Source organism: Lepidothrix coronata, unplaced genomic scaffold (assembly GCF_001604755.1).
Source record: "Lepidothrix coronata isolate B3197 unplaced genomic scaffold, Lepidothrix_coronata-1.0 Scaffold41, whole genome shotgun sequence".
Classification (NCBI taxonomy): Eukaryota; Metazoa; Chordata; class Aves; order Passeriformes; family Pipridae; genus Lepidothrix; species Lepidothrix coronata.
The window spans coordinates 6,062,868-6,078,009 of NW_016690221.1; the positions used below are offsets into that span (position 1 = coordinate 6,062,868).

A 15,142-nucleotide genomic window follows, 5' to 3' on the forward strand; every position below is an offset into this window, starting at 1 on the left:
TTAAAAGCAAGTGTGAGAAGAAGGTAAACGTGAAATGATTGTTCACCAAGTCTTGTAGCAGAAGCAATCAGGGACATCCAAGGAAAATAGCAGGAAAAAGAATTTAGAGAACAAAAGTGATTCTTAACCTTAAACGTTATATTGTGGAACTTTTTGCCACACACGTTCATGATGCCAAAAATTCGCATCCTTACAAAAAGCATGTGTGTTCTTATTTTTATGTGTAAAAGAAAGAACAACAGTTTGTTGACAGAGATGGGAAAACGAGGGGGGAAACAACAAACAGCAGACACGACTTTCAAATATTAGATCTAACAGGACAGTTATCTTTAAGAGAGTTTTGAGATGCTGAAGAAATGTGCTGGACCACCATGCCTTGGGTGCAGAAGCCCAACTCACTCTTGTAAAAGGGGTCCATTTTAACCACATTTGCTTAGATTCCATCTGTGTGCAGTTTATGGACAACACGAGAAGAGCAACAGCAGAAAGAGAAACTTCAGGAATGAAGTAACAGAGAAGGAAAAGAAAACAAAGATACTAATGATCCTCATGTACTTGCTATCTTCAGACTGGAATTACAGCAGAAAACAACTATTTTATGTAAAAAAAAAAGCCAAAACAAGGATGCAGAAATGACAGAGGACACTGCACTTCAAAATCAGCTTTTACTCACCAATTTAAAGCTGCAGATGTAAAACATGAAATACTGTACATGACATGAAGCATGAGTTGGTAAAATGAGCTTGTCAAAAACAGAAACCAGATCCCGATACAAGTCCTTTGTGTTGCTGATATTGAGTTTGCCTACACAACAAAGAAACAGAACAAAATGAGACATTTCAGGGGTTTTTTCTATCCTCGTGCTGCAGAAGTGGTAATTGTATCTTTTTACACCAGTAAGAAGTATGTAAAGAAACACTGTCAAACTGACTTTTCAGCTTACCTGACATCTAAAAAATACTTATAGTAAGACTTTCCAGGTCTTCAGTTCTACTGCTTTTTAAGGTGTTGTATATGAAGAATAGCTCTGTGTGTGCACACACGTATAAAACTGATAGACATGCAAACTTTGCATGAAGAGCCAGAAAAAAACCCACCAAGAAATAAATCGTCTGACTTATGTGGAGAAGATATGGTAAAATGGTTTCTAAATATTCTGTTTTAAATATATAAATCTAAGGAATTCAAGCCCTTAATACATACCAGTATAAGACAATTCTTTCATTTTTTTTTCCTAACACAAAGCCTTGCTGTAGCAATTCCAACTGAGTGACGTCTGCTTGTTTTGACCTGCTTCCAGTCCTTGTACTGTTGAAAGGATCCATAATTCTAGCACTCAAGTAGAGCAGATGATAAAACACTTATACTCTGTCACAGTTTGGATACAGTATCATATTTATGGAATGTCTCTAGCTGAGGACTAAACCTTTAAAGTCACAACTGTACCAGTAACACTGGGCAGAGGCAGGAATGTGGACTAGAGCCTGCTGCTGGCAGAATTCTGCTCTATCTTGCAGCAGCAGAAAGCAAGAACTCCTCATTTGTGTTTCTTACTTGTTATCAAAACAATAAATTTGGGTATAGTGCAAGTGTTCTTACCATCCACGTGGCAAACATCTTTAATGTAGGAAAACAGGATGGTCATCAGGATGTCGAGGCGCTCTGCAAGGGGATGGGCCATTCTCTCACTACTGGAAGAGACAACTTTGTTTCCTTTTCTTTCTTCATCTTCCTCCTGGTAGATAAAAATGGCACAAGCAGCTTTTATATGCACAGCATCAGAGGATGCAATTACAGGAAAAGTGAAACAAAATTTCTCTTTCAGTGATATGCTAAAGTTTCATATTTTTCTTAGAAGAGCAGTATCTAATTACACAGTATGAGCAAATCTGTGTGAACTAAGCCAAGCACCATGAATTCTTTAACTAGCTTTATGCAGAGCTGCTTGTGCTTTTACATAATGAAATCGATTCACTGCATGTACACTGGGTATTTACATGAATACAGTCAATAGCTGACAACACATTAATCATTTGTTATCTGTTCAGGTTTCAAGAGCTGTGTGCAGTGCAGTAACAACAAAGCAATAATGAATTCCTACACTTAGTTCACAGCCACCCCAGAAGTGAAAATTTTACTAGAGAAAAATAGAATTTTGGTAGAACAAGATAACCAACCATGTCAAAAAGTCCCTCCTCTGTAGATTTCTCCTCACTACCAGAGTTATTAGCAGTTTCTTCAGCATCTTCAATATCTTGCTGTGGAGTGCTAACCTACAGTTATAAACAAGAAATTAATTTTTATTAAACCATGAAACTTTTTTTTTTTATTACTCGCATAAAGGAAACGACAACATGAGTAAGTTCTCGACTAGATTTTGTCCTGGACTAAATAAACATTTTAAAAGGAAATTATGTGCCATACACAAATGCACACTCCAAAGCCCCCTGAAACTTTACCTGCCTAATATAAGCTCTCCCCAGACTGTTTATATGCTGAGGTAAAAAGCCTTGATCATTTACAGAGCTACCCCTCCTGTCTCTTTTAAGATGGTGAATCCTTTTACTTCAAAGAGATGATATGATCACTCAACCATACAAAGAGAAGCACATTCTCTGCATATCAGCACTGATCACCACAAAGCAGTTGTTTTGACTCTGGCAGGGACATTCCAGCAGGGACTCATAGTACACACCATACAGTTCCAATGGGAACATCTTAAGGCTGGCAATGGAGTCTAAATTCGGCTGGTTTTACACACATTATCACAAGCACTACTGCAGCAGATTTTTTGTCGGGCTTAAAACTGAAGTGTATTTAATTTCCTACTCTGTATTTTAACACCAAGCACCCACAAAAGGTAACACAGAATAAACTCACATCCAACTTCAGCAGCTTTTCAACAATAAGCTCCAGAATTTGAAGCCTCAGAGTTGGAAGGTACACCGTAACTCGTAGTAGGTTATGAACATAACATTCCTGTAACACAAAATTAATTGGTATCTATAATAATGTCAACACAAAGTCTAATTTCTGCCAAGGACTTTTAGAAAACAAGTTTCTTAATTTGTTATCTAAAGACCCAGAAATAGCTTTAAACAGATTGTATTCAATCTAGAATAACCTTATGTATAAACATCGACTTTCAATTAACTACTTAATCTATTACTGCCACACAAATTTTCCAAACTACCTCTAGATAGAGTGTGAATATTCTATAAGAAAGTTATTTCCATAGGAGTTTGTCTAAACATTTTCTGTAGGAAAATGAAGCCTATTCCCCACTACATCTAGAACCAGCTATACTAGAACTGCTTAAAGTGAGACTGAATACATCTTTATTTCGGATTATTATAATATACCAGCAACAATTCTGAATTCCACAGGTCTGCCTTCTCAGTCATTCTGACTATGAATCAAGCAGGTTAACAGACAAGTTTTGTGAGCATGGATGGGCCCCCCATATGCACACAAATATCTACAAAAGACAATGGTGCAACTTTCACATAGCAGAACTGTCAAGCTGGTGCATAAAATCAGGTAAAGCACTACATTTGAGTACATCACAGTCTCTTTGTGAATATGCATTATAACACAACCTTTAATTACATGAGTACATATGATTTTTCCACAGGCCACCTGGCTTGCTCAGTACATAAAATGAGTAGAGATAGTTTAGTGAGAATGTGTACATTGGAAATACTTAACAATGCATGGACCATATTTTATTACACTTCATTCAAGCCTTGCCCTGAAAATAGTTATGCATTTCTTCATGACTTGTTCCTCATTGAGCTGCTAAGTAAATAAATCTCCTAACACCATATAAGAGCTATTATGCCTCCATTTTACAGACAAGGAACTGATGCTTCAAGTTATTTGGATTAAAACAACAACAACAACAACAACAAAAACCTAGCAAGATACACAATGAACTTTGGGGATTTTTCAGCACTTGACGTGTTCAAAACACAGCTTTAACTGAACTTGGCTGGAGGAGCAGGGCTCTGCCTTCCTGTAATATAAAGTGCCAACTTATCAAGCTGGAACAAGTAAATGTAAAGATGACACAAGAGCCATACCCTGTCAAAAGTTTCCAGCTTGTTTTTCACCACACGTGAGCACTGCACCAAAGCTGTACTAAAACAGCTTAGGGCTCTACACTACTGGCAGTTTGGATTTCACCTATAACACCCATTGCTTCCTGTCTGCTTATCAAATCCTCTGTTCCCCTGACAAACACCCTCCAGTTTTGATAACAAACGAGACAGGGTGTCCTACCCGTCTCCTGACTACACAACCCTGAGACTCATCCTCAAAGAGCTCCATCCTGTGCACTGATTAAGAAAGTAATCCTGTGGAAAAGATATGTAGTTATGTCATTAAAGACTTGCATAATGCTTATGCACAAAGAGTTTCAGCATGCTTGGACAACCTCATACTAAACAGACACAACCATATATATATGGTTAGTACATATATACTTATATATATAAAAATACTCTCAAAAATCTGCATTCAATGCCACCAAATCAGTTGTAATACTATTTTAGTACATTTAAAAAAACAAGTGAACAAGCCGACAAAAATATTCACAGCTCTTACCAGAGTTCTTTCTGATTTATTAATGAAAGGAAAGTATTCCACCAGTATTGGCATGAGAAACTGCGGTGTCCTATAATTAAAAATAAATAAATAAATCAAATGCGGAAGTTATAGGTTATTACCATGAGAGCATTCCACCAGTTAGTGAATATTAGGAAAAAACATGCAATGAAACTAAGTAGTACACTCCCCACCAAGAGAGGAAAAAAATCATCAGTTCAGAAGCTTTAAATCTGCAAGGGAAGGGATACAAAGCCATAGGATTATATACTTACGAAGGAACGTATCTTGCAACAGTTTGCAAAGCTCTGTGGCATGTATCGAAGTTTTCAGAAATGTCTAGAGAAAGAAAAAATATTCTTATGCACTTGTTTACAAAAAACTAAATTAGGAACCAGTAAAAACAGTTCATATCAACTAAACAACTGAAAGATTCCCGAGGAAACCACATTTGCCAAAATGTTCCTTGGGGGGGGGGATGTACATTGAGGTAAATAAAATGGAAACCAAACAACTCCTAACTATTCTTTGGCTTTGAAACAGTCTAGGATAGGGAATATTTTCCTACATATTCTATTCCTACAGATACTGCACCAACAGGAATGTTTTGAAAGTAACAAGGAGTGGGTCAGCACACCACTGATTTGAGTACAAGAAAGACTTTGACTTGGTTATTTACAGATGTACTGTTTCTTGATGTTTTACTTATAATCTGCTGAATTAATTTTATAAAAAAGGAGCAATACATACTGTATACTTGTTCAGTAAAGGTATTACAGCAGCATATATAAGCCATGCTTCCTTTATACTCACTTTCATCATCATCATCAGAATCTGAAATGTCCACATCGTCTTCTCTGATGGTTATCCGAGCTAGCAAAAAGGGAGATTATTAGATCAAAACTGTACAGATCTTACAGGTAACAGGTTCAGTGCCAAACACACTGCACTAGAGTCTCCATCAGGACTAAAGCATAAAAATTAGCCACAGGACTTTCTAAAAGAGTGTTTTATTCACAGAACCAGAAGGCTCTCGGGGACACCTGACATGATCCTCACAGCAGCTGTTAGTTTTTTAGTAGGAATAACATTACACAGTTCAACCATTTCAAAGACATATTCAGAACAGGATCTGTGTTGGCCACTAGAATATGCCTTCTAAAATCTAGGTACAGAAAACTATCTGTATCACAATTCAACAGAGAAAAAAAACCCCAATGACTCAGTAATTAATTGTCATGTCGTACTTACACAGAATTTATCTGGGGAAGACATTCTGATAAGCAAACAAAGAGGAGAAAAGTAACTTACGGGGGACAAACTGGGACACAATCATCCGGAGGCACGGCCTGAGATGGACAGTCTGTGCTGACACCAGATTGCCAAGAAAACCCAGATATTCTTCTACTACCTCTCGGCTCCTTCTCAACCATGGCAGCTTCTGAAAGTAAGCAAAGATCAAGATGTCAGAGAAAGATGTTTTGAGTACTAAACTCTTAATCTTTCCATGTAGCAAACCGATATTTACCAGCAAAATGTTGACCAGTTGTTCGAGCTCTTTGGTCAAATACGCAACAGAAGTTCGAAATTCATGGAGCCAATTAATGATCTGGGCATCCTTCAAATAAGCAGAAAAAAATAGATAACTATTCCAATAAACAATATTACCTATTAGTAGAAAATAACAAAATCCTTAAAAGTCAAATATTAAGATTGTAAATAGAAATTGTTTCACATTAATATGTGAGGAAATTCTTTGTGTCCTCAACAGTGGAAGTTCTTGAATGCAGGAATATGTGCAAACTGACTCCTAAACCAACAGCCTGCCTGGAAGGCTTCAGCTGCAGACTGAGCAAGGCATGAAACCTCACTCACACAGAACATACTTGAAGAAAATGGCATTCAATCTTCTGCTTCTTTTTTTTTCCTCTAGTTTAAGCAGAAGGGACATTCAAGTCTTGAAACTATACTGAAACAGTAGCAAATCCACTGACTTTGCCTGTATGCTCCAAAAGGTCTGCTAAAAACATTTTACAGAATGTCTTCTCAGGGAGAAAAGGAACTCTCTATAGCATGGTGCTTCCTGCAGCACCATGTTCTCTGTTTTGTGGTTTAATTAAAAGGAAAAAAAAGAGGACAGCAAATGTGGTGAGTACTCGCCGCTGTACAGAAAGGCTATGAAACCATTTTTCTGGGTATAACTACTAAATGCATATGTATGTTACTGCCTAATTCAACAAGTTCTTAGTGAGAACAGAAGGTAAAATTTGGTGCAACTTAAAGTGAGAAACCATGGTTTGATCTACAAAAGTAGCTCTAAAATCAAGGCTCAGTGACAAAAAGATGGTATCTGGATCATGGACAGACTCAAAGGTTTCTCACTCTAGAGCAAAGAGTCATTAAGTATGAGACACCATTTATGGAGATCCTGCATATATGTATGTGTACAAATAGACAATTGCTTTTTTTCACATTTAGAGTTTTAATTCTGAAAGTTTCCACAGAGCAAAAAGCTAGCAAATGCACCTAATGTTTAAAGCAAAGGATTTGTGTAAGCACCAGAATGACTTGTCTGATGATTACACTCAGACAAACTTTAAATCATCAGACTCCTGACTATGAAAACTCTTACCTTTATGTCTGGATCTGACAGCTGATGCTTCAACAACTCAAAATCTGTGGTATCACCCTAGCAAGGGAAACGAAAATATTCAATTTTTTTCCAGCAAAATATACCCATTTCATCAACATATCTGAACAACCTATTATTGCTGAACATTAAGAACACAATTAAGAACATTATGTACATTAAGAACACAAGCAAGGGAGAGACAGCTCAAGGAAGGCTGAGGCAGCAGTAACAGGGTGCTGAAAGACAACCAAGGGTTGGCTCACGTTCAGCTGCTCTCCCTGCAGACACAGCTGGGATCCCCGTGCACCCTTTGGCATAAGCCCGGCTTCACACCCACCCAGGCTGACTCACGGGGGAAACCTTTCCACCGCGTTCAGGTTTTTTTCCCTAAGCCTTCACACACGGTATCGTGTAAGGCGAAACGAGACTTCGCCCTGAATGACCCCCAGGACACAGCGCGGGCAGCCCGGACGCAAGGGAGGCACCCGCGGAGCAGCACTCACTCACTCACCTTCTCGTACTTGAGCAGGATCTCGGTGAGGGTCCCCCCGAACCGCACCGTCTTCCTGGGCGGGGAGCTGATGAACTCGTCCCCTCCCAGCATGGCCACGGCCCCGCGCCTGCGGGACGGGGAACGGCGTGAGCACCGCCCGCACCCCCCGGCCCCTCCTCAGCAGGAGGAGCCCCTCGCCCCGCTCCCGAGGGTCTCCCCCCCGGTGTCCCCCTTGCCTTGCGGTGGCACCTCGCCCGCCGCTACCGGGGCCCGGGGCGCCGCACCCCGCGCCGCCCGCGCCGCTCCCCGCCCCGCCACATGCCGCTGCCGGGCGGAAAAGGCAGCGCGGGGCGGCGGAAACGCCGAGCGCTCCGCCCCTCGCACCACAGAGAGCCGGGACACGGAGCGGCTCCAGAGAGCGCCGGGACACGGAGCGGCGCCACCGAGCGGCGGGAGGGAGCGCCGGGATGGGGCGGCCGCGGCTCTGCCCCCGCCCGCTGTGGTGCGGGAGGACCGAGCGACCCGGGTCATTAACTAACACAAGGGTGAACACAAATACATGTCTTGCCTTTTACATAACTGCTCACTTGCTGAATTTCACATCTTGCATCCACAACTTGCTTCCTGTTTGTCGCCCTGAAGTTGTATCCCAGCGGCTCTTTATAAGCCTCAAGCGCGGAGTTAAAGGAGTCTATGTGCATTTGCAGATGCACGTTATACTCTCGCAAATCTCTGCTGTTTGCTACCAGCTGCCTTCTCTTGTGAGTGTGGAGGTCTACAAAGCGGGTGTCCATCTGGGGAGCACCTTTTTGAAGTGCCTCCTTTCCCTGGTGTCTGAGCGAGGGGACGCTGCCCCGGCTGGAACAGCTGAACGGGTCCGGAGCGGGCTCTTCTCGCCCCGGTGCGCGGGGATGGAGCCGGGCAGGAGCAGCGGGAAGCTCCACGGAGGCACTGTGGGAGCAGACCCCAGCACTGGAGGGTAACAGGGCGCAGGGAAGGGAGTTCCAGGTTTATCCACAACGCCACGGTGGAGCGATCCGAAGCCGAGTTTTGGCACAAGCAAGCAACCCTCGGTCCCGCGGGCAGCTTTCCCCGAGCCACGACAGCAGAGGTGACACCAAGAGCACGGCCGGCCAGGACATGCAGGGTTTCCAACTCAAACCTAGCACTGCAGTTCGGAGGGATAAACTAAATGATTCGAACAACTTTAGTTGAGACTAAAGAAGGCCAAGAATCTGGTCTAAACAAAACGGAATTTGACCTTGGGAAGCATTTAAGCATTTGCTAGAACAGAGGCACAGGAACTTTAAGCGAGATTTCTGATGCTTTCGTCCTCTCCTTGTAGGCTAGGTCTGTTTTCCTCTCAAAGCATTGTATACACACGCACACAAGTACTACTGTTAGAGTCACCTGGATAAGAATGAACAGGGACATGCATCTCCTGTTTAGTTCTTCAGTAACACCCAATCTCCTCAAAATTTACTTTGGTTGAATACATAACATTTACTTCACCAATTCACACAAACTAGTTCCAGCAACATGTGACATTATTTGACCTTAGCCCTCTCAATCAGCTAAACACTTTGGCTAATTCTCTACACAAACTGCTCCTGTAATAATTACCTCCCTTCCAGCAACTCTCACTCCCAAAAGTCACAAACAGATTTTTGTAGGTGTTCATAATAATATAATCTCTCATTGATGAAGGTGTTCCCATTTAAGTAGACAATATTACCACATGAAAACTTTCTTTAGGTGCAGTCCACATTTAAAGAGTTTAATAAGCATTTAATCCATCCACATAGTTAGAAGTTAGGAGGTTGGTGTTATTCCTTATGTGGAGTATAGGATGCCATTTTGAGCTGGTTTTAAGGATTAACAAGATACAAAAGACTCTTGTGTTCACACTCCAGGAAATGGAGTTTGTTCTTTGTCACTTTGGCCGTGTTTTTAAACAGAATGCAGAGGACTGTCCTTAAAGTCTAAATGAATTCTAGCTTTAGCTCTACAACTCTGTGTTTACACAACAGCAAGCAGTTCTATACATGTACAAGAACTTCTTTCCAGTCAAAAATGTAAAAGTTCTTTGAATGGACTTTGTGCTGCTTTCAGCTACAGCTGATAAGGATATCATGAGACTAAAATAGTGTTAAATAATTGTTAATGTTTAACTGCTAATAATTCCATTGCCAGTTTCTATTTAGTATTAGCCTTCCTTGTTTAGAAGGCAAATTGATCTCATGAAACAGTGACTGGTTTACCTTTTCAAAAACAAAATAGTTACAATACTTACAATAGGTACTGTTGCTCCACAGCAAGTACTTTCTGTCTCATTGTTTAGCCACACAATCCCGGTAACATTCTGGTGCTTCTTTACGCTTAACAGCCTCCTTAACTGATGGATCAGCTCCTGTATTTCATTTTTAAAACATACATACTGTTCATACTACTAAAAGTTTGGACTCTACACAATTTTTGAGTGAATTTGCAACAGCATTCTAGCTACCATCTTATGCAGCAATCATTAAGTATAGGTACTGGATTTAAGATTAATTACATTGTACCCTACAATGAATGTGAAGCCCTGCTCAATTCACTCTGGTAATTATGATTGCAACACCCAAACAGAAAAATTTTGGTTTCCACCAGACTAAGTATGTGAATGGCTACACACAAAAGGTTTGGCTTAATTTATAGCTGCTACTAATCATTCCACTTATTAAATACTGTATCTCATAATTCACTTTACAAGTGAAATTGTAGGGAATCAGAAAAAGCAGTTATCTCTGTTCAGAACAACGAAATGAAAGAAAAGTCTTGCAAGCAAAAACTGATCTACAGGTTTTAAGGGAGGAGCTTTTTTGGTTTCTTTGTTTGTTTTTTTAAGTCAGACCATTGTGGCGCCACAATGGTGTCACATTGCAGTTCCATTAAAAGGAGGAAACAATTGCATACACCTCCTAGAAACTGAAGTTAATAAAGAAGAAATCACATAATAAACCTTCAAATTTAGTGTTCTTCTTAACCTGTTAAAAGACTGAGAGCATCTGGAAAACTTTTAAGAAGAGAATATGCATAGAAAAGAAGTTACTTCTGTAATTTACAAGAAAACATTGAAAGACATTTTAAGAGTTCACCAGGAAATACAGCCACAGTGTTCTTAGTAAATATTTTCCTTAATTCCACCTCTAGTATTCAGTAAGGTGTGGCATAAAACCAATTGCACATTGAAATTTTAAGACCTACCAGTATTTGCTGGTGGTGGATTCAGACTCTTAGTCCAAAAGCAGAGGAACTCATGAGGAATTTCTCCATACAAGAATTTTAGGTATCATTAACATAAGTCTTTTTTCCAGGTACTGTTTGTTAATATTTTATAAAACCTCAGAGTATTTGTTAATCAAGAGAGTTTCTTTTAGTCTTTTCCCTTCCTTCAAATGCTTCAGCATTAGGAGAATAACTCCCAACATCACTGGACTAAAAATGCCTTTTACAAGAGTCATCAAATGACATCACCTACAACTACAAAGACCGTACCGGTGCGCCAATATCGCTGATTTTACTTGTCTAATTCTAAAACCTCAAATTCCAGGTTGTTTCAAAATAACAATGAAACTTAACAAGAGACACTGTAAACTGTGTATTTACACTATAAACAACTTCTACTGCATTTGCAGCTTTGCATCAATAGTTTAATATAGGTATTTTAAAAGCACCCTTACAAACAAAAGTATTGCACTGGCATTATAAAAATTCACAGTAAGTTTAACTTCCAGACTTTGGTAAAACAGTGCAAGAGCTTTTCATTGTGCAAGAGCTTTTTATCCAAACCTTCCAGGGTTTTAAAAATAATAATAGTTAAAAAACACAACTATATGACAAGCTGCAGAGATTTTTCTGGGAATTGGGTTCAGTTCTCTTTTAGTTCTCACTTCCTAAAGAGATTTTGTGTTGTTTTTTTCTTCCCACCATTTCAAAGCATATCCAGTCCAACACTGAAATAGGTGTATTTGGCAGAGATATGACTCCATGTGTCCATTTTATGCAGAGTCCACAGTGCTCGCAGAGATTATTCCACAGTGAGAGAATCCTATTGCTTTGAGTAGGGAATTCTCTTTCCATAATTTGTAGCACTTCCCCCGCTTTTTGAGGCAGTAACTTCAAAAGGCATGTCTTCAACAGATCCTGAAGATAATACAGTAAGAAAAGTTTACTCAAAAATAGTCTTAACACAGATGGTCATATAAAACTCTAAAGTGTTATGTGACATCAATCTTAGAAGTACTTTTCCTCATGTTTAACAGCCAATTGGGACCCAAATGAAAGATCCAGCAAGTGAACAGCTTATCTCCAATAGTGTCTGAACCTCTTTTCAGGCTCAAGGATCCTAATCTACTTGTTATTCCTTTAATATCTTGAGAATTCTCACACCCTTCTCATTCATTTTTACTATATAATTTTCAAGATGGTACATTGGAACAGCAGGCAATATTCCATTAATAACTTCCAAGAGCTATTAATGGAAGCTTTTCTAATGGCCAGTACCGTGAGGGGTTTTTTGTTTGTTTGTTTGGGATTTTTTTTGCACATGTGGTGGTGTTTCTTCCTTCCTCTCTCCTGACAATATCTGCCCAAACACGTTTAACCCGTTTGGTTAAGTTCATAAATATCTCCAGATGGGGAGATATTTATCAGTAAGGAATGATCTGATTCAGACAGTTGTTTGTGAGAAGATATAAAGTACTTCAGATAAACTAACTTCAAAAGGAACTCTCAGTTCTCTTTGGAGATGCCACCATTTGTTACCCTTTATTCTACCTTGAAAGTAAAATCATAGAGTTTTATGTTACAATGTGTAACATAACTCTTATACACTCCCTCTGTTTTGGTTCCTTCTGAATTACCATTACTAATGCAATTGTATAGAAGTTCATTTCCTGTAACATTAGAAGCTGCTGTTTACTTGGGATAACTTGTACTAAAGCACTATATAGGAAATAACAAACCTCATTAGAATCAGGAATAAGACTTGAAATATTTAAAAATGATGGACAAGTCTCGCTACTAGAAGTTCGTTACAACAAAATGCACATCTATGTGTGCATATTGAGAGTAGGGCCATCTACAGAGGTAGCAGATTATCTACTGATCTCAAGACCTGCAATTCCCATGATCTTTACATGAAAAAGGTCATTTATAAATGTAATTTCTTGCCGGCAAATATGGATCTCTATCTGTCAATCCTAGACCCATTTCAGAAAAAAGAAAGTCTGAAAAGAGAATGACTGGTTTTCAACAGCCTGTTTTCTAATTGCAGATGTAGTTAATAATAAACTAGTGAGCAGAAACAAATCTTTGAAAGTTGTATTGCTGCTGTTCTTTTCTGCCTCCTACAAGTTTTCTATTAAGCAATACTTATATATGCTCAATCTCCTTACTGTTAAAACTTCCTCTCAAGAAAAATGTTGTGGCTTTCATGAAAGAAGGCCATTTCCACATGAACTTTTCTGTACCAAAAGTAGCTTCAGAATTTAGTTTCAAGGAGCTGCAGAAAAAGCTAATCTTGTACATAGTCAATCAGAACAGCCAAGTTGTTCAGAATCCTTGAACACAGTGCAAAACTGTTTTTACAGTTCCTTCAATGAAGGATTTTACATAGTGAAGTGAAAGTTAGACTTTTTTTCTCACGTGCTTTTTCAAGGCATGCTTCTCTTCCTAAATGAACATGCCATGTAAATTAATAAACTACGGAGATTTTGAAAGGCTTGATGATCTTCAGCTGGGCTTTGAAATGGGACCTAGGCACTTTCTTTGCACATTGGATATTACTGCATCTTTTCCAGATATTACTGCATCTTTTCCAGATGACTGAGGTTCAAGACAAGTAGTTTAACTAATGACTGCATTTACAAGCGTCAATCTATTAGCTAGAACTCTGCCCCCAAGTTAAACATAAGTCAGCATTTCACCTTTCTTCTTGTTCTCTTAGAAAGCTCCCTCATGGTGCTAAAGAGGGAGCTTCCCCTCACAAGATCTTATGTGGGTAGTGGCTGATGGCTGTTTCATTACACACCACTTCTGGCAGCATTTAGTGACTGTCAGGACCAGTTCAGCACCAGTTCAGGACCACGGGGCTTCTGTGCTGCATCGGACATAAAGCTCCATCACCCTCACTGGGCTTTACTCCAGCTCCTCTTTCCCGTTCTTAGACGGCCACAGGAAGTGTCTTCCCTCCCTGATCACATTCAGGCCATCCTTCTCTCTCAGTTTCTATTACCGCCTGAGCTCAGAAAGATTCCCCACTACTTTCATTTTAAGAAGCACCAGCTGCCAGCAGGTGGTTTAACACAGCAAGTATTAAATTAGACCTCAGGCGAGAAGAGAGCTTTCTGCAGTTCTAGACAAACTTTACGGCTCGCCCCCGCATTGCCCTTCGCTGGTCTCACCTGCCGGGCTCGGCGGGGCGGCCGCGGGGCCCCACGGGGCGCTGCAGCTCCATGTCGGCGGGGCGGCCGGGCCCGAGCGCGGCCGTGAGGCGGAGGCTGAGCCCGTGCACCAGCCGCCGCAGCAGCGTGTCCCCGCGGCCCTTGGGCGCCGCCAGCCCCACGTCGTCCCGCAGCTCCTCGGGCGGCACCTCCAGGTTGCCCGCGTACCAGAACACCCACCAGATGAGGCTGAGGAAGATGCCGATGCCGCCCGCGTAAATGAGCAGGTCGGAGAAGAACACGTCGGCGAACACGCCCGCCAGCAGCACCGCCAGCCCCAGCGCGTCGAACGCCAGCGCCAGCCAGAAGGCGGCCACGCAACGGCCGAGCCCGCCCGGGGCCGCCATCGGAGCGGCGCCGCCGCCGCCGCCTCGGGCCGCCCGCACGTGAGGGAAGGCGGGCGGGAATGGCGGGAGGGCGGCGCCCACCTGAGGGCACGTCCAGGCCGAGCCCCCCGCACCTGAGGGCACGGCCGGGACAAGTTCCCCCGCACCTGAGGGCACCGCCAGGCCCCGCCCCCGCCTGCACCTGAGGGGGCGCCCAGGCCACGCCCCCCCACACCTGAGGGCACCTCCAGCTCCCGCCCCGATGAGGCGGGAACGCGCTGCCCTCAGGCGGCCCCGCCGCCCCCGCGGTGGGTGCTGAAGGTGTTTAAGGTTGATCTGTAGCGACCGGCGGCATTCGGGGGCCGAGGCGTCCCTTGGAAGTGGCGGTCGCTGCCGCTTCCGTGTGCAGGTGAGACGGGCGGGGCTGGACCCGTTCAGCTGTTCCAGCCGGGGCAGCGTCCCCTCGCTCGGACACCCGGGAAAGGAGGCCCTTCAAAAAAGCTGCTCCCCAGATGGACACACTTTGTAGACCTCCACACTCACAAGAGAAGGCAGCTGGTAGCAAACAGCAGAGATTCGCAAGAGTTTAACGTGCATCTGC

General features: G+C 41.9%; 1 protein-coding gene and 1 long non-coding RNA gene across 3 annotated transcripts in view; both read right to left on the reverse strand.

The window, feature by feature from the left end:
- RRN3 (RRN3 homolog, RNA polymerase I transcription factor) overlaps nucleotides 1–8,316 on the reverse strand; it is a 13,724-nt gene extending 5,408 nt beyond the window's left edge. The window contains exons 1-12 of one of the 2 annotated variants that reach the window (XM_017813559.1): nucleotides 8,299–8,316; nucleotides 7,749–7,857; nucleotides 7,238–7,294; nucleotides 6,134–6,223; nucleotides 5,917–6,046; nucleotides 5,419–5,478; nucleotides 4,881–4,944; nucleotides 4,606–4,675; nucleotides 2,881–2,979; nucleotides 2,178–2,273; nucleotides 1,600–1,735; nucleotides 674–804 (exon numbers count right to left, since the gene is read on the reverse strand). In XM_017813559.1, coding sequence (XP_017669048.1) covers nucleotides 674–804; nucleotides 1,600–1,735; nucleotides 2,178–2,273; nucleotides 2,881–2,979; nucleotides 4,606–4,675; nucleotides 4,881–4,944; nucleotides 5,419–5,478; nucleotides 5,917–6,046; nucleotides 6,134–6,223; nucleotides 7,238–7,294; nucleotides 7,749–7,841 — 1,026 coding nt within the window. In that variant the 5' untranslated portion in view covers nucleotides 7,842–7,857; nucleotides 8,299–8,316. Of the gene's footprint in view, nucleotides 1–673; nucleotides 805–1,599; nucleotides 1,736–2,177; nucleotides 2,274–2,880; nucleotides 2,980–4,605; nucleotides 4,676–4,880; nucleotides 4,945–5,418; nucleotides 5,479–5,916; nucleotides 6,047–6,133; nucleotides 6,224–7,237; nucleotides 7,295–7,748; nucleotides 7,891–8,298 lie in introns of those variants that run through there. The other variant, XM_017813558.1, reaches the window with a different exon arrangement.
- Nucleotides 8,317–8,416: 100 nt separating this feature from the next.
- LOC108496651 lies at nucleotides 8,417–14,237 on the reverse strand. The gene is made up of 3 exons (XR_001874538.1): nucleotides 14,177–14,237; nucleotides 10,977–11,915; nucleotides 8,417–10,140 (listed from the first exon to the last, which is right to left on the reverse strand). It is a non-coding gene; the product is annotated as an uncharacterized LOC108496651 (long non-coding RNA).
- Nucleotides 14,238–15,142: the final 905 nt, after the last annotated feature.